Source organism: Ceratotherium simum, chromosome 16, assembly GCF_057802395.1.
Source record: "Ceratotherium simum simum isolate JZ-2026a chromosome 16, ASM5780239v1, whole genome shotgun sequence".
NCBI classification, from domain to species: Eukaryota; Metazoa; Chordata; class Mammalia; order Perissodactyla; family Rhinocerotidae; genus Ceratotherium; species Ceratotherium simum.
The window spans coordinates 16,424,277-16,443,908 of record NC_141915.1 but is presented as its reverse complement, the minus strand read 5'-3'; the positions used below and the strand labels follow the sequence as shown (position 1 = coordinate 16,443,908).

At 37.6% G+C, this 19,632-nt stretch overlaps 1 protein-coding gene across 1 annotated transcript in view; it reads right to left on the bottom strand.

The window, feature by feature from the left end:
- YWHAE (tyrosine 3-monooxygenase/tryptophan 5-monooxygenase activation protein epsilon) overlaps positions 1–19,632 on the bottom strand; it is a 39,869-nt gene that overhangs the window by 9,954 nt on the left and 10,283 nt on the right. The window contains exons 2-3 of the mRNA XM_004433323.3: positions 3,302–3,501; positions 299–405 (exon numbers count right to left, since the gene is read on the bottom strand). Coding sequence (XP_004433380.1) covers positions 299–405; positions 3,302–3,501 — 307 coding nt within the window. The remainder of the gene's footprint in view (positions 1–298; positions 406–3,301; positions 3,502–19,632) is intronic.

The window sequence follows — 19,632 nt, the reverse complement described above, 5'->3', positions numbered from 1 at the left end:
GGTGGGGGTTGGAGAACCCCATACAAACAAACAAATATAAATAAGTAAAGCAAAACTTAGTACATTTTTACAGGAACAGTCTGACCATCTTAAACACAACAATAATATTAATTCTTCATTAGCAGTGAATTTGCAAATGAGTATTCAGAAATAAAGTTTTTAGAATCACTCCTCCCGTGTAACTATCCTTCCAACGTTAAACCACTATTCTTAAAGTTCAAAACGTACAGAGAAAAAGTGATGTTTCTACAAGGGCCAATATTTAATCTGACATTTTCCCTTCTAGTATAGAACCTACATTTTATAATAGAAAACCTTGGACTCGCCAGTGTTAGCTGCTGGAATGAGGTGTTTGTCCAGTACATCCAGAATGTCACAACAGATTAATTTTAGCTCAGTCTCAACCTGAAAAAAAAAAGTCAGAAATTGTTTCAAGTCTAAGAATTATATAAATTACCACACATTCTACGACCTCTGCTTTTAAGGAAGAGAGCCATATTAAACAGAACATACATCTCTCTCCAAACCTCCTTCCCCTCTTTTGATACAAAAGCAGAGAAGAGTTGTCTCCAGGTTATGGAAATTATCTTATTTCTTTCTATATGCTATTTATTAGTTAAGTACTTAAAAAAAAAAAACACAAACTCATAGTTCAGCTACAGAACTAAGAGTAACACTGATTACTGCTTACTAAGTGCTAGGCATTTATATTAACTAACTTCTTTAATGAGGTAGCAACTATTGTTTCCATTTACATGGGAAAACAAAGACTAGGATATTTGCCCAAAGATCACCAATTTAAGAACTTAAAGAGGCAGAGCTAGGATTTGAACCCGGCAGGTTACACGACTAAAGTCACAGTTTCTAAGGGATGGAATAAAAATTCAAACCCAGGTAGTCTGCCTCCAGTGCTCACACTGGCTATCTAACTACTACTACGCTCAACAGCCAATCACTTTAGTGGTAGAGATCCGGAGCCAGCTATGGCAACAAAAATCTATATATCAAAGTAAATACTGCCACTCATCTCAATTCATTTATCATGCCAAAAATGCACACCACCTCTAAAAACACATACACATCTTGCTCTTCATTTTCTATTAATTCACAATGACATTGCCGAATCTTTCCCAAGTTCTTCTCATGCCCTCTGGAACCTCCTTTCCACTGTAACTAATTCTCCCACTCTCTTCTCCTATAATCTCATTCTGATCCTAAGTAAAACTAGCTCTTTCCTGAATAAACTTGTGGCTTTTCAAGTAGATTGCTTTAGGAGAGGGACGATTTCTGAATTCTCTTAGCTCCTCACTGATTCAGTACGACCTCTCTCCTATTACTCCAAACCCCTCCTCCTTGGAAGCGCTCATTCTCTATGTTCTAATTTCCCAATTTCTGTCATCAATAGATCTCTGTAGGCCCTTCATCTACATTCACAGAGTACCTACAGCCTACCTCTCCAATTCCTGCTATCACACCAAGGTACTGTCACCTATGTTCCTTTCAACATAGTTCCTTGACCTCAACTCCATGACCTTCACTCGTCAATACCCCTTAATTGTGCTGATCTATCCTAGAAGTCTTAAATTCTAATATTTCACTACTAGACTATAACTTCTTTTTCTAGTTTCTTTACTCCTGTTATTCCTACTTAGGGACACATCAAGACCTCCAGCCTTTTGAATCTTTCATCTCTTCTCAATTTATCAGTCCCTCTCTTTGCTTCCTGCTTCCTTTCTTACTTAGCCCAAATCCCACAATCTAGCACACAGACTTCTCTCTCTTCAGCACTTTCAACTTTCTCATTTCCTAATCCCTCTGAGACACCAAAGTTGTCTATTGACAATCCATACTCTTTGTTCCAACACATTTGAGGGTAATGGTCACATTGATACCAGATCACCACCTTCTATGTGACACCAAGTATGTTACCTAATCACTCAGAACCTCAGTTTTCCCACCTATAAATTGGAATAATACCTACCCTTTACAGGGTCATTTAAAAATTAAATAAATTCAGTATCTTGCACAATTATATAATTATAAATATCTCCCCACTCAGAACAGTGCCCAACAGAGCTGAAGATAGTCAATAAACATGGTTTCCCCTTTCCCTCCCCTACCAAATTCACTCCCCATGCTATTTTGCGCCTGCTTCTGTAACTTCCCTCACTCTATCTAAGTGTGTTTATATGCCTATCTGTTCTACTAGAATCAGTTTCTCAACAGCAGCACTATACTGCCATTTGGAGCTAGATAATTCTTTGTTGTGGGGGGCTGTTCTATGCATGGTAGGATGTTTAGCAGCATCCCTGTCTCTACCTACTAGATGCCAACAGCATCCTCCAAGTTGTGACAATTAAACATGACTCTAGACATTGTCAAATGTCCTCTGAGGAGCAAAATCACCTTTGGTTGAGAACCACTGCACTAAACCAATGGCTGTCAAACTTTTTTGACCAAAACCCCACAGTAAGAAAAATATTACATCTGAAACAAAACATGGAATAATGTCCAATGTCCTCTGATATTTCCTAGTCTATTAAAAAAACAATGACTAGACTAAGTCTCCACAAGGATACTAACTATATCTGTCTCATCTCTGCATCCACAGCACCTAGCAAATTGTGTGGTACATAAAAGGCACACAAATATTTGTTAAACTGCCCTGAATAGTAATTTCAAGTCACTCAATGAAGTATTTTGCAGTTACCACAATAAAAATAAAGATTAAATTAGTTCTTTAGGGCCGCCCCCGTGGCTTAGTGGTTAAGTGCGCGCACTCCACTACTGGCGGCCCGGGTTCGGATCCCGGGCGTGCACTGACGCACTGCTTCTCCGGCCATGCTGAGGCCGTGTCCCACATACAGCAACTAGAAGGATGTGCAGCTATGACATACAACTATCTACTGGGGCTTTGGGGGGGAAAAAAAAGGGAGGAGGATTGGCAATAGATGTTAGCTCAGAGCGGGTCTTCCTCAGCAAAAGGAGGAGGATTAGCACAGATGTTAGCTCAGGGCTGATCTTCCTCACAAAAAAAAAAAAAAAAAAAAATTAGTTCCTTACTAGTGCAGTGCTCAAAATTGAACAACACCCTCCGCAGCTTACAGGGAAAAAAGTTCTTCACCTGCCCTGAAATATATAGCCTATAATTCCTAATCCAGGTGAGTAAAAGATGCAAATCCATTAAAATATAAAATATATATTACACATGTATACAACACACGTGTACTATGCTGTGATCTAAAATGTCCAACACCTAAGGCATCTTTCTTTAAAGATGTCTAGGATACGAGAATCTCACCATTTGCCGATATTCCCGAATCATTTTTAGTTTGTCTTCTCCTCCCTTGTTTTCTTCTTTCTGTTCAATGCTGCTGATTATTCTCCAGGAAGCTCTTCTAGCTCCAATCACATTTTTATATGCAACAGATAGGAGATTTCTTTCTTCAACTGTCAACTCCACATCCATCCCTGCTACTTTCTTCATTGATTCCACCATTTCTATAAGTGAAAAAGTAAAATCAGACCTTACACACTAAGTTTTGTTAACACATCCCTTCACAGTAGCCTAGAACAAAAGAATCTGGAATATAAGCTTGTATGGAATCAAAATGACTTCATATGGTAGCTAGTATAACACACTATGGTTTGGAGACCTCTCTCTCATACAAAATAAGGGAACTAGGAAGACACACCTACCCATTTCCCAGTAAAAATAATAGAGCTGGCAGTTTAAGACAAAGATTAAAAATTTAACACTCTAGGGGCCAGTCCTGTGGCCGAGTGGTTAAGTTTGGTGTGCTCTGCTTCAGCGGCCCGGGTTCGCGGGTTCAGATCCCAGGTGCAGACGTACACCACTCATCCACCATGCTGTGGTGGTGACCCACACACAAAATAGAGGAAGACTGGCACAGACGTTAGCTCAGGGTGAATCATCCTCAGCAAAAAAAGAAAAGACTCTAAAAATGTATTTTCTTTCAAATAAATACAAATAAATTATATTTCCCAAAAAAGTCACGGGAGGAAGGGGAATTCATTCATATAGTAAACATACACTGAACATTTGGCTAGTGACAAACACAAACCACACTTATCTTTGGATGTTTCCATCCTTCCTCCTTCAAAAGGGCACTGTCCACTTTCTATGAATTAATTCATCAGCAAAATTTTGGTGGTTCCTAATTGTTACCACTAGGTGGCGAGCAAAGAAAGGGGCCCAGATAAACTTTGAGAGATGTCAAGTATAGGAAAAAATAGGTAATGCAATGAATGTGAATGCAAAGGAAGAATCAAAAACTCAATAAACTCTAACTGAATAAATATATTAATGAAAACTATGCTTTTAGAAAAGACTAAATGCCATATTACCATGTAGCTCTCCAACTTTACTATTTTAGAATCTTTGGTGATAAAACCCAAGGATCTGCATTTTAACAAGCACCTTAGCATACATTAACACTCTAAGCATAAGCATACAGTATTAAGGTATGATTCACAAGGTGACCTTACGGAACACTACTTAATGGTACCTTATATTATGTGTAATCCCAGGAAAATATCTGTTTCAGAAAATTATTCTGAAACAAACAGAAATATTAAGATGTAAGGTCTTTGGAAAACAGTTTGGTAGTTTCTTTTACAGTTAAACAGCATAAGACTCAGCAATCCCACTCCTAGGTATTATCCCAAGAGAAATGAAAATATATCTTCACAAAGACTTTAATACAAATGTTCACAGCAACTTTATTCATAATAGCCAAAAAGTGAAAACAACCCAAATGTCCATCTATACGATGGAATACTACTCAAGAATAAAAAGGAATGAACTACCGATACAAGTAACAATACGATGAATTTCAAAATCATGCTAATTAAAAAAAGCCAGACCAAAAAAGATTGTATAATTCCACTTAAATCAAGTCATAGAAAATGCAAAACTATAAAGACAGACAGTAAGTGATTACCAAGGTATGGGGGTGAAGTAAGGGGCTTATGCACAAAAGAGTACTAGGGAAACTTAGAGGGATGAGAGAATTGTTCTACATGGTTACACAACTGAATACATTTATCAAAACTTATTGAATTATAAATGTAAAAGTAGTATATTTTTATCACATATAAATTATACCTCAATAAAGCTGATTTTTAAAAGTGCAATTCTGAAGCATTTTCAGAAAAAAAAGAAATACTAGGGAGTATGGTAATAAGACAATTCATTTGTGGGAGCCTGAAAGCATTCATTTGAAACATGCAAATTTTTTTGTGTGTGTGAGGAAGATCAGCCCTGAGCTAACATCCATGCTAATCCCCCTCTTTTTGCTAAGGAAGACCTGCTCTGAGCTAACATCTACTGCCAATCCTCCTCCTCTTTTTTTCCCCAAAGCCCCAGTAGATAGTTGTATGCCGCAGTTGCACATCCTTCTAGTTGCTGTATGTGGGATACGGCCTCAGCATGGCCGGACAAGCAGTGCACCAGTAGCGGAGTGTACACACTTAACCGCTAAGCCACGGGGCCGGCCCAATCCAAATTTTTTTTAACCATAGTCATGAAAAAAGACTAAATTTAGAGGCAGTGGAGTAAGAGGGTATTATTTTAAGCTCACTTTCATACTAGTTTATCTCAAAAACTAACAACAAATTAAATATGCCTCAGAAGTGAACCAGTAATTTGCTTTTCTAAATTGGTCCCAACAGAGCAATTAAAAAAGTAACCTAGCTACACAGAAAAGACCATTAATTCTTTTAAATTGTAGGGCTTTGCAACATTATATATGGAAAAACTATACACAAATATCTGATATGTACCACCACAAACTTAACAGTGGTATGTCTCTGGGTACTATTCCAGATGATTTAGAATGGTTCACTTTTCTACGCTTTAACATTTTCAACAATGAACATTTAATATTTTTACAATGTGAGGGGGGAATTAGATTTAAAACAATGATATTCTACTATCCCAGATTCAATTAAGTATATAATTCCCTTCGTTTAGAAAGCCACAAAACAACACACAAAAGACCATGGTACAATTACAGAAGCAGAAGTTATCTGCTTTTATTAAATAACAGCTTTACTGATCCATAATTCACATACCTTAGAATTCACCCATTTAAAGTGTACAATTCAATGGTTTTTGATATATTCAGAGAATTGTGCGACCATCACCACAATCAATTTTAGAACATTTTCATCACTCAAAAAAGAAAAGCTCCATACCCATTAGCAGTCACTCTCCATTTACCCCTAACTCCCTCAGCAGTAGTCAACCATCAATCTACTTTCCGTGTTTATGGACTTACCTATTCTGGACATTTCATATAAATGGAACCATATAATATGTCTTTTGTGACTGCCTTCTTTCACCTAGCATGTTTCAAGGTTCATCCATAGTGCAGCTCATATCAATACTTCACTTACTATATGGATATACATTTTATTTATCTATTCCATCAGTTAATGGACTTTGAGTTGAATTTCCACTTTCTGGCTATTCTGAACAATGCTATGAACATTCACGGAAGTATGCTTTCAAGTCTCCTGAATACACACCTAGGAGTGGAACTGCAGGGTCATATAGTAACTTTTTGAGGAAGGAACTGCCAAAGCATTTTTCACAGTGGCTGCACCATTTTTACATTCCCACCAGCAATATAGGAGGATCCTAATTTCTCCATACTCTCACCACTTGTTAGTTTCCTTTTGTTTTTAGTAGTCATCCTAGTGGCTATGAAGTGGTATCTCATGCTTCTGATTTGCATTTCCTTGATGGCTACTGATGCTGAGCACCTTTTCATGTGCTTATTGGTCATTTGTATATGTTCTTTGGAAAATATCTATTCAGATGATTTGCCAATTTTTTAATTCAGTTATTTATCTTTTTGTTACTGCGTTGTAGGAATTATTTACTTTTAAAACCCCAACTACTCCTCTTAGCCCCTCGTCTTCAGGCATTTCTCCACTTCTGATGGTAGTAGATTAAGGGATAATAGTAGCATAAGTCAGAAAAGGAAAGAGCTTCCTACTACACCTGAAAGTTCTACAACCAATGCTTTGTACCAATTTGCACAAATTATGACCACAGTGACGTTTTCATGATAACACTGGTGTCATCCTTATCCTTTTAACACCAGCAACAGAAACATCATCCCAACTATAATGTACCCCAAAACTATATGTGAAAGCTCTAATTTATCCAAAACTTTAGACTGGCCACACCCTTAAACGCTCCATCAGCAGAAGATTAGCACAAGTTACATTAACATAAATTTCTCAACACAACTACTATTTCATAAAATCATATTTGCAGCAACTATTTTATCAAAGTGATCTACACATTTCTGGGACAAGGGAAGGCTGTCAAATCTGTACGCAGCAGGTATGATCATAACTTATGGACCCAGAGAATGCAACTCATGGTGGAAACACTACTTGTGGATGCACAGGCAGTTTGGTACATGAAATCTGGGCAATAAAATATAATTTCTGAGACTTCTGATAGTTTGGGAACAATGGTAGTTGACTGAAAATCACCACTGTTACAGAAACTCTGAAATATTCAAATCCCCCTACAATTCAAAGGGCATCTTAATCAAACATACTAAGCCTTTTTGGTTCCAGGTCATTTCCCCTTCCTTGTGTGATAATAGCCTAGTCAAACATCCATTATATTAAACCAGCTTGCCTCTATTTGTTACTGGACTATCCTGCCAGAAGGAGAGTCAAATGTTTTTCACACTGACTTTAATTTAGCTTTGGTTGTTGGTTTTGCTCTTAGAAGTATTTACACATTCATTCAATAAACTCATTCACAAATAAAACACCTCATGCCAGGCACTGTTCCAAATGCTTTGCATGTATTAACTAATTTAATCTCAACAGACCTTTGAAGTAGGTACCAGTATTATCCCCATTTTATATGAGGAAACTAAAGAATGTGGAGATTAAACTTGCTCAAAATCACAGTGTCAGTGGATTACAACCCAGGCAATCTGACTTCAGAGTTGTGCTTTGATTTAATCATATTACTTCAGATTTGACTATTTATTTGAATAAATATTCTTTGCTTTTATAAGAACAGATGCAAGATAAATGGTTTCAGAGACACAAAGCTTAATAATTAAAATGTGATTTATTCTTGCTTAAAACACATCTTTTTCCACCTAAAAGTTAACCTCCCCAGAATATTATCTTCAAAAAGCTTACTGTCAATGCCTAGTAGAGAACAGATACTCTCATGGCTCTAACATGTCTAGATCAACATCCCAGTAAAACTTGATTGTCCCTGCCAGCTGGTAAATCAAGTCTCTGCTGAGTTTCAATAGTCTTTTAGCCTTATAAAGACAGAGCCGGCCCCACAGCTTAGTGGTTAGGGGCACCTGCTCCGCTACTGGTGGTTAAGTGCGCACCGACGCACCGCTTGTCCGGCCATGCTGAGGCCGCGTCCCACATACAGCAACTAGAAGGAAGTGCAACTGTGACATACAACTATCTACTACTGGGGCTTCGGGGAAAAAAAGGAGGAGGACTGGCAACAGATGTTAGCTCAGAGCCGGTCTTCCTCAGCAAAAAGAGGAGGATTAGCATGGATGTTAGCTCAGGGCTGATCTTCCTCTCACACACACACAAAAAAAAGAGCACAAAATCTAAGAGGGGGCATGTCTCCAGCTATCACACTGACTACAAGTTAACCAACAGGTCCAATTCTACAACTGCTAATGAGATCAGGGTCAAGATGGAAGCAAACTGCTCAAAACCCAGGAAAATGAACAGGCTCTGTACTGGCTGACAGGATTAACGTACCTCGCACCAAAGCACACAGGGCTGTAATCATAATTTCTCCTAACTTGGAAAAAAATGTTTGCCAGCTGTTACAACCCAGAATCCTAACTTTAAAGACAGAAAACTAAAGCTAAGAGTAACGTGCCTGAAGTCACACAGCTGGTTAAGTGGTAAAAGCAAAATTCAAACCCAATCTAACTTAAGTGCCTGAGCTCTTAACTACATTCGACTAACTTTACAAGTAGAGTGCTCACAGAAACAAGAACTTCTTAAGTCCAAGAACACAAAAGGTAACCACCCCAAGGGAAGAAAAGGGCCACAGCATCAGACACTGCCTTAGAAAAGTTCTGTCACTCAAGATTCTGAAGAGGTCTTGGATTTGCTTTACGCAAAAGCTGATCAGGTGGCCAATGACCCTTCCTCTTTGCCTAGGAAACTATTCGCCCCTCTGGATCAAACTCAAACATCTTATTCTGTGAAGCTTTCCTGTGCTCTCCAATCCATGTTAGTATTTCCCTGTACTGAGGATCAGCATTTTTCTTCCCACTAAATATTACCTTTCTAAAAGGGCATGAACTGTGTCTTTATCTCTATATTCGCCGAAGAGCACAGTATCTTATGCCACAAAAGGCACACAAACATCTGAGGAAGAATGAAGAGGGTAAGACGAACTACATTAAACAGAGAGATTGAGAAATACATTCTGGTGGGCTTGACTGAATATTTCCTAGGTAAATGAAACCTGTTTAAGGATCCCCTCTAGATAGAACCAGAAATTCTATAGTTCTTTCTCAGCAATTTTAATTGGCCCTTTTTCTGCAGCCCATTTTATTTAGTAGAAAATTTAATTATCTCTGTCCCTAAAAACGTCTCGGAAACCCAGAGAATCATCCTGAAGATCTGAGGTCTGTTCCTTGAAGGTATAACGGGGAATTTAGTATAGGTGTCCTGTGTTACCAGACTTCAGCAAAGTGCCTATACAGAGTTCCCCCTTACCCATGGTTTCAGCTACCCGAGGTCAACCATAGTCTGAAAATACTAAACGGAAAATTCCAGAAATAAACCATTCATAAGTTTTAAATCGCGTGCTGTCCTAAGTAGCAGTGAATAAATCTCACGCCATCCAACTCCATCCCACCCAGGACATGAATCAACCCTTTGTCCAGCGTATCCACACTGTATACACTGCCCACCAGTTAGTCACTTAGTAGCCACTTCAGGTATCAGATCGACTGTGTGATATTACAGTGCTCCTGTTCAAGTAATCCTTATTTTACTTAACAGTGGCCCCAAAGCACAAGAGCAGTGATGCGGGCAATTTGAATATGCCCAAGAGAAGCTGTAACGTGCTGCCTTTCAGTGAAAGGGTGAATCTTCTGACTTACGAAAAAAAAATCACATTCATGCTGAGATTGTTAAGATCTAGGCTAAGAACAAATCTTCTCGACATGAAACTGTGAAGAAAGGAAATTTGTGCTAGTTTTGCTGTAGGACTTCAAATATGTACACATAGGGAAAAACACAGTATACATAGAGTTCGGTATGTACTATCCACAGTTTCAAGCATCCACTGGGGATCTGGGAACGTATCACTCCCAGATAAGAGAGATTACTGTACATTCAAATAATATTCTCAATTAACAAGACTATGGCATCTATACGGACTTATAGTGTGAAGCATCTAGTATTATATGATCTGATCTTGAATCCTGTACGTGAAATGACTAAAAGAGAACTAACACCATTTCATAATACAAGAGTCAAGGCATTTGGGGATATTCTGAGAACTTGGTATACTGTACTCTAGAAGCTTTACTGGTTCATCTGCTATAGATTATCAAGAAGAGGCAGGCAGAATGTACAGGGTTATAACTTGTGTTTTATATGGAAAAGTGGCTGGTTGGTATTAACAAAAGGGCAGGGAGGATAAGCCCATCAAAGCAATCTATAACAACGAATAGGAAAGTGCCACCTTATACAATAATCAGATTTGATTCCAATCAAGAGCCCCTAGGGTTCATTTAGAGCAAGAAAGTTAAGGGGAAAAACCTAGCTCTTTCCTTTATCTATTTAAAAAACTAAGATGATCTACCACCTCATACTCATTAGAATGGCTACTACCAAAAAAACAGAAAACAGGGACTGGAGTTGTGTAGTGGTTAAGTTCTGTAACTGCACTCTGCTTCAGCGGCCTGGGGTTCATGGGTTCAGATCCCAGGCGCAGACCTACACCACTCATCGGCCATGCTGTGGCAGCGACCCACTAAGACTGGCACAGATGTTAGCTCAGGGCTTCTTCCTCAAGCAGAAAAAGAGGAAGATTGGCAACAGATGTTAGCTCAGGGCAAATCTTCCTCAGCAAAAAAAAAAAAAAAAAAAGGATTAAACAAAAAAACAACAAGCGTTGGCAGGGATCTGGAGAAACGGGACCCTCTGCCCTGTTAGTGGGCATGTAAAATGGTACAGCTACTATGTAAAACAGTATGGTGGTTCCTCAAAAAACTTTAAAAATAGGATTACCCTATGATCCAGCATTCCACTTCCGGGTACATACCAAAAAGAATTGAAAGCAGGGTCTTGAAGAGAGATTTGTACATCCATGTTCATAGCAACAACATTCACAAAAGCCAAAAAGTGGAAGCAACCCAAGTGTCCATCGACGGATGAATGGGTAAGCAAACTATGGAATATACATACAACAGAATATTACTATTCAGCCTTAAAAAGGAAGGAAATTCTGACACATGCTACAACATGGATGAACCCTGAAGACATCACGCTAAATGAAAGAAGCCAGTCACAAAAAAGACAAATATTGTATGATTCCATTTATATGAAGTACTTAGATTAGTCAAAATCATAAAAACAGAAAGTATAACGGTAGTTGCCAGGGGCTGAGGGGAGGGGAGAATGAGGAGTTATTGTTTAACGGGTATAGAGTTTCAGTTTTACAAGATGAAAAGAATCATGGGGATGGATGGTAACAGCTGCACAAAAATGTGAATGTATTTAATACCACCGAACTGTACAGTTAAAAACAGTTCAGATGGGAGATTTTATGTGTATTTAACACAGACACACACACACAAAAACTAAGATGAACTAAGTAACTCTGCCTCGACCTCTGTAGGCCCCTTCTCAATGAAAAAAGTAATCCAGATGACAGACATGATGGTGACAGTGGAATCTTCAGTTGACTGAAGACTGTTGAAAAGAAACTCCTCCAGAGACCCAACATGAGAAGAAACTTAAGACAATAAATTTATTTCTGGCTTGCTCATGAAGGCAAGCTTCCCAAATCACTATGTCAAATGGAAAGAATGCAAAGTTATCTTAGGGGGTGACGCAGAACTATCATGGGAAAAGTCAGGGGAAAAAGCAAGGTACCTCTGTAAATTTTAAAACTCCCTCTACAAAATTCACCTTACAAAAACCACCTCATTAAAAAATTTTTCTAGACCAATTATTAGTTACAGGCATAGTTATTTCAAATTGCTGGTTCGAGATCAGAATATATTTTATATGCACACATCTTGACTAACATATAAAGAAGTCTTTACTCCCTGAGATGAATCAATAAAATATTTATATTAAATGCGAGCACTTCTTCGCCTGGGAAGATCTGTTGTTAAATTAGAAGTGGCAGTGTAGACCTGTACTTTTCAATAAAACGCCATCGTCTTTCCCTTATGTTGAGTTTCCCTTTATCACGATGACTATTGCCCTACAGACACTTCAGAAAATAACTAAAAACCTGAAAATAAGGATAAATACAATAAAGAGAAAAGATTCATCATCACAGAAAGCCATTCTGCACTAGAAGAGACTAGCAAGGAGAAGAGAACAAATATTTTTAAGCACTTTCCCAGTTGCTGAGAAAAAGTATTTTATCCTTTGATAATAAAAAAAAGGCAAACTTAGAAGGAGGACAGCATCAATAGTTGTAATTTTAGGAACATTCCCATCTTATGATTATCAGAGAAACTATTAACACTGAGAGCTTGGATCCCTGTATGAAGATGAATGGCTCTTGTACCATATCTAGAAAAAAATTCTGTCTTCTGAGCTAAAAGGGAGAAAGAGAAGTACAGCAGCAAAGGAAAACCTGATGTCTACAATACGGGAGGGGTGGGGGGAGTAGTTCCCAAATGAATAAAAATCAGATACCCAGACCTGTGCCAGCAACAGTATTGGGAGAATAACTCGATTGAGGAACAAAGGGAAAACTAATAGACCTAAGGTAAAAGAGCTCAGGCTGGCCAAAGAACTTAATGTGATGAATGCCTCCCTTAAAATCTCAATAATTAGTTCTGAAGAGATGTGGTTTAGAAATTAAGGAATGAAAAAGAACTCCATCAAAGAATTAATCTGCACGACAAGGGAAGTGTTATGCCCTTTTATGATTCCTTCATATTCTGAGGCATACCATGAAAGCAAAATGTCCTTCATATGGTACGCACATACTTAACATACCAGCCAAAGGATGATTTTACTCATCTTTAGAGAAGCTGGCACATAATTTTGAAACAGCTCTGCCTACCCTAAGATTCTGGAAAGCCGAGACGCCTGGATATAATCTACTTAACACCTCAAAATTGAAAGCACAAAAGAGACAGTAAACATGGTTTAAATCTTTTCTAAAGAACTGATTAGCCTTGAAGTGTGACTGATAATTCTGTATTCCCACAGGACAAGACAGGTATGCTTGGGAACCAAATTACTCCCTAAATCTCAGAGGCTTGACACAACCAAGGTTTCTTTCTCATTCAAATGTTTGAGTAAGGGTCCACCATGTTGGAGCTGTAGCATTTGGTACATGAGGCTTCCCTGGTCAAAGAAGCAAGGAGACAATCAGGAAAGGGTTTTTCACTGCCTCTACACAGTTAACACATATAATTTCTGCTCACACTTCACTGGTCACAACGGCTCCCATGACCCTGCTGCCTAAGTACAAGAAGTTGGGAAGGGCCGGCCCCGTGGCTTAGCGGTTAAGTGCGTGCGCTCTGCTGCTGGCGGCCCGGGTTCGGATCCCGGGCGCGCACCGACACACCGCTTCTCTGGCCATGCTGAGGCCGCGTCCCACATACAGCAACTAGAAGAATGTGCAGCTATGACATACAACTATCTACTGGGGCTTTGGGGGGGGAAAATAAATAAATAAAATCTTTAAAAAAAAAAAAAAAAGAAGTTGGGAAAAGGGGGAACAGAGCTCCACAATGTCTCAATAGAGCCCCCCCCCCGAAAAAAAGCCAATGAAACCACACTAAAATCAAAAAGGCTGGGGGCCAGCCTGGTGGCATAGTGGTTAAGTTCACTGAAGCACTCGGCTTCAGTGGCCTGGGGTTCACAGGTTCTGATGCCATAGGCGGACCACGGCTTATCAAGCCACGCTGTAGTGGCGTCCCACATAAAATAGAGGAAGATGGGCACAGATGTTAGCTCAGGACCAATCTTCCTCAGCAAAAAAGAGGAGGACTGGCAACAGATGTTAGCTCAAGGCTAATCTTTCTCACCAAAAAAAAAAAAAAAAAAAAAAAAAACGCTGTCAAGTCAAATCAGACACTTAAGAGCTGAGACAGACATAAAAGTTACGGGCAATTAACTAACGCAAGCCACAAATTTTGTCTATGGTTAATGGCAATCAAAGCAACAACTTAAAATGTCCCAAGTTGAATTTGTTTTTATTATATTTGATAAAAAATTAGTATACAAGTTTGTTGGGGAAAAAATTTCCAAGGTACTAAATCTAAGAGAAATTTACCATATGGATCTTTACTTAAAAAGGAATGGTCACAGAAAATGTGTGACTAGATTTACACAAGAGAAGCAGTCTTCACCAAGATGCTTCTGATCTCATGAAATCAGTGAGTGCATTTCTGTACAAAGTTACACATGTCAATGTCCAGGGGTTCTGTTGCTTTCAGATGATCTGATGGACTTAAGCTAACTCCCCCAAGGAAGGAGTGAATTACAAGCTAAGCAAAATTTGCACTATCACTAAACATAGATAATTCAATGACAATCAACATTCTGTCTTATAGATTTTTTTTTTTTGGTGAGGAAGATCAGCCCTGAGCTAACATCCATGCTAATCCTCCTCTTTTAGCTGAGGAAGACCCGCTCTGAGCTAACATCTATTGCCAATCCTCCTCCTTTTTTTTTTTCCCAAAGCCCCAGTAGATAGTTGTACATCCTTCTAGTTGCTGTACGTGGGACCCGGCCTCAGCATGGCCGGAGAAGCGGTACGTCGGTGCACACTCGGGATCCAAACCCGGGCCGCCAGTAGCGGAGCGCATGCACTTAACCACTAAGTCATGGAGCCGGCCCACAGATTTCTAAAAGACCCAAATATCCTGGTAGCAAAGACTGCTGTTAATATTTAGGAATATACAAACAGGGGCCAAATTTTTCCTAAGAAAGTATCATTTACTTTCTTTTTTTTTGAGGAAGAAAATCTTTTTCTTCGGTAAGTAGGTCCATGCCCAAGATCGGAATCTGAGAACCCTGGGCCACCGAAGCTGAACACGGGAACTTAACCAATATGCCACTGGGCCAGCCCCTCATGTACTTTCTTTATCACACTGACAAACACTATCTGAAGTATCAGTTCTGTACCATAAAGCATGGAAAAGAAATTTGATTTGGACAATTTTAAGGGCAAGTATTATCAGTTAACCATAAAAGAAATTCAGTAGGATCCCTATGGAACATGATTTTTGACAGAGCTACACTCTAACAAGCCCATCAGATTAAGCTAATTATAAAACATTCTCAGATAGCTAAACTGACTAATATTGGTTGTTAAAGATTAAAAAAACCTGACAAATTTGACAATTCTAGTTTTACCACAGATAATTCAGCTGCTTAAGTCTGCTCAAAGTTTGTGAAAGGCTATTTGCACTAGTGTGACAGTGCTTCCAAATCACTTAAGGGCTGTATGGGATGCTAAAACACAACTGAAGATTTTACATTACTCAAAATCATAATTCAATCTATAAAAAAATTCTTAACTACTTTAATTCAAACAGTAAATAACGTGGAAAGGATGTAAGGATGCAATAAAAACCTGAAGTTTGTAGCTTTAGGAGTCTTATATCACTTATATTTTCCTAGGGAGATAAAAATGCTATCATAGTAATCACTAGTTATGTTTAGTTAAAACCAGCAAAATATGAGATGTATCTAAGAGTGTGTTAAGAAGAGTTATAAAGGAAGGAATAATTTGAAGTAAACAGTTTGGTAAGATTTAGAAGTCATTCCTGGGATTTTTCTTTAAGTTAATGGCTTTAGGTGGACAAGATTAATAAATTGATATCTAAGTACACTTTGTGTTGAGTACTATGAAAGAAACAAACAAGATGCTGAAACAGAAAATAGGAGGTCTGGGAAGCCTCTCTAAAGAGCTCCTACTCTATTCTGCAACACTCACTGTTCTTGTCATCTCTACCTACCACCTGTACTTTAACAGTGGACCAAAAGATACACACTTTGGGAAAGATAGTATGGTAGGAAAACACCACCTTTATAGCCAGAAAGATTCCAATTAGATTTTCATTCTGGGTTAGGTATTTATTTACATACTATTTGACCTATGTCAGCCTCTATGAGCTTGTTTCCTCATCTACAACTTGGGAGATACCCACCTCTCACTGGGTTATAAGAGTTAAAATGAGACTGCATAGTAAATTCTCTGGCACATAAAAGGAACTCAACAATATGTTAAAATCCTTCCTTTTCTTTGCTCGTCTCTCTTCCAAGAGTACAAAAGAAAAAACGCCAAAAACCCCAACAGGAATCCAGAAAGATGTGAGCACGCAGAGGAGTGTTAACAATGTGCTTGATGCAGTAATCAACTAAATAAAGAATAGACGTTAGAATCTAAGCCTAATAAATAAAGCCTTTTGTATAACCTGGCTCCACTTTTTGTTTCTAGCCCAGATATTCCATTCTCAAGCCTCATATGCTTAATCCCATATCTGTACCTTTAACGATGTATCTGAAAGAACTTCCCCCTCCCACCATGCAAATCTCCTCCACCCCAATGAATAGCTCATCCATTTTCCCTAACAACTACAGCCCATAATGCCCTTGTTCCCCATCTCTAAAATTCCTGTATCACAGAAGATGGCAATAATCACTCTTGTTTTTAGCCACGGTTCTCCTTAAACTAGACCGTAAACTCCTCTGCATTAAGTATTATAATAAATTCTTTTTCATTCACAAGAGGAAACTCATTCCCAAGACACACTAAATAAATAATTATTGATTAAAAAGTTCAAGGATGGATTTACAGGAGACATCCTTAGGAATGTTTGTGAAGGGGGAGAGGGGAATTCCTAATTCTATCAACTGATCAAAATGTAACATAAAAATGCAGAGGCAGATACAGAGAAAAGTTATAGAAATCAACAAACTACAGTAAATGCAGAGAAGATGATAGAAATCAACAAGCTACAGTAAATGCAAAGAAACACTAAGAAGTCCATAAGGTATGCACTGCAACTCTAAAACAAGCTAGTTAATTGATATTTTTAAAATCAGGTTAAATTTGATTAGCATTTACAGATAAATTTAAACCTAAAGTTATGGGCTGGCCCGGTGGCGCAAGCGGTTAAGTGCGCCGCCAGGCCGGCCCCAAAACATTTTTTTATATTCAATGTTTTACTGAAGGAAAAAAATATGTTGCTGAGTAATATGTATAATGTTATTTCTATGAAAGAATACAGTATATACGTATATCATCTATTTTAAGAAACATTTTTTCACAATAATCTCTCTGAAATCCAGATTTTTCTTAGTCAATGGTGTGTTATGCCGCAATTGGCAGCATTTTTCTTTATTAGTGTTATGTAAAGTAATGATGCATGTTATATCGATGGCATACTGGAGTCAACAAAACGAGCTATGTTTTTGTGTTTAAACATGCACTGGCACTTGAGCAGAGAAAGTTCTCAAAGTATATTCAAACTGTTCACAATAACACAATAGTTACTTCTAGCAGGGGCGAGTATCTGTCAGTATTTGATATAGCTATACTGTTTGACTTTTTTTACATTTTAGTTTTTGTAATTTAAAAAAATTAAAACAAAAATGGGAAAAATTGCATTTCACATTTTAACTAAAGTTTAAAAATTTTAAATACATGAGTTTTTGTAGTGAAAAAATTATGCAATGTGCATTATTAAGTTAGTGGTACTATAAACTGAAAAAATCCTTTCAGAGAACAATGGGAGCACACAAGCCAAAAGCTTTAGGTTTATTTCTTCCATCAGTAAACTCCAATTCTCAGAATCTCTCCTGAGAAAAATAACCCAAATCACAGAAAATTATATTTTTGGATGTAAGTATTTCACTGCAGTTGTTACTAGTAATATACTAGCCAAAAACTCATAACAGTTTGTTAATGCATGTTATACAGCCAATAAAAATATTTACGAGTTTGTGATTGTCATGTAAAATCAGATATAAAGACAGATAAAACGTAATGAAATAGTAAAACAAAAAATTTTTGCACAGAAAATACCAGGTAATACAAGTTTTCATTTCACCTTTGACTTTTCAAACTTTCCATGAATATGTAAATGTAAATGTAAGTCTGCGTTTACATATTCAAATAAATACAGAAAATACACCGAATACATACTTAGCTGGAAAATATCCCAAGTGAATTTTAATAAAATTTAACCAGCTACTATTTTTAGTAATGACTATCTCCTAAATCCCTCTCTGCTTCACAAGTGTCAGTAAACTTTTTTAAAAATAAGTTTCAGAATTTTTAAGCTTAAAAAACCTGAATGACGTCAAATAAAAGAAAAAAGTATATTTTAATATTTTAAATCACATCTTGATTAGTGAAATAAATCTACTTGGTAATCTATCCTCTTGACCTGAAGGCCTCTAAAACAGGCGTAAACCAAACATTCTCCTAATTATCTTCAAAGGCATGCAGAACTAAAATAGACTGCTAAACAGACTACTATTAGTGTTCCAAAATTCTTTCAGCTTTTACAAGTGGAGCAAAGAAAATTGGGAAACAATATTAATGCAATATGATAAGAATAAAAGATAAAGACAAAATGACTAAAGAAATGTCCAAAATTCTTTCAGCTTTTACAAGTGGAGCAAAGAAAATTGGGAAACAATATTAATGCAATATGATAAGAATAAAAGATAAAGACAAAATGACTAAAGAAATGTTGGCAATAGCATTCTGAAATGAGGAAAGGTAAAGGTCAAGAAAGTCATAAGAAGAAAGCTGCAGCAGTAAAAAATGAATAAAAGACAAAAGCATAAGGACCATGTTAATGGTATGTATTTATTAATTGTTGGGAAGAGGAAAAACTGATTTAACAGCCAACTATAACTAGTCTAGAGGAAAAAGCCAGGGTCCCCTGTGGCCATTCCCCAATGCCCCCAAAATACATGCCTGAAAAGTCATCTACTGAGAAGGTATATAAAGAAAAAGTATAAGGCCATAGTGCTGGATCATTAAGTTCCTAGAGCTTCTTTATTACCCAGCCCTTTACAAAGCTTTACTCTCATGTAACAAGGAGTTACAAACAGTGGTATTTTTCTTACCACTCAACATTGTTCAATTTCTCTATTCCTTGCTTAGAATAACATTTGAACGTTCAGTGGCCACGTGAAAAAGCTAGGAGGTTGAGGAATAAGGGCTAATTAGATTTTAAAGCTAGAAAGAAACAAAGAATCTCACAATGGGGAAGGAGAAAGGAGGAAGACAGCAGTTCTTTAACATAAATACAGAATAGTAAAAAAAAATTCCTCATTAATGGGATTCTACTGATTACAGTTACGAAACCATATTACTATTGCAGAATCTAATAAATCCAA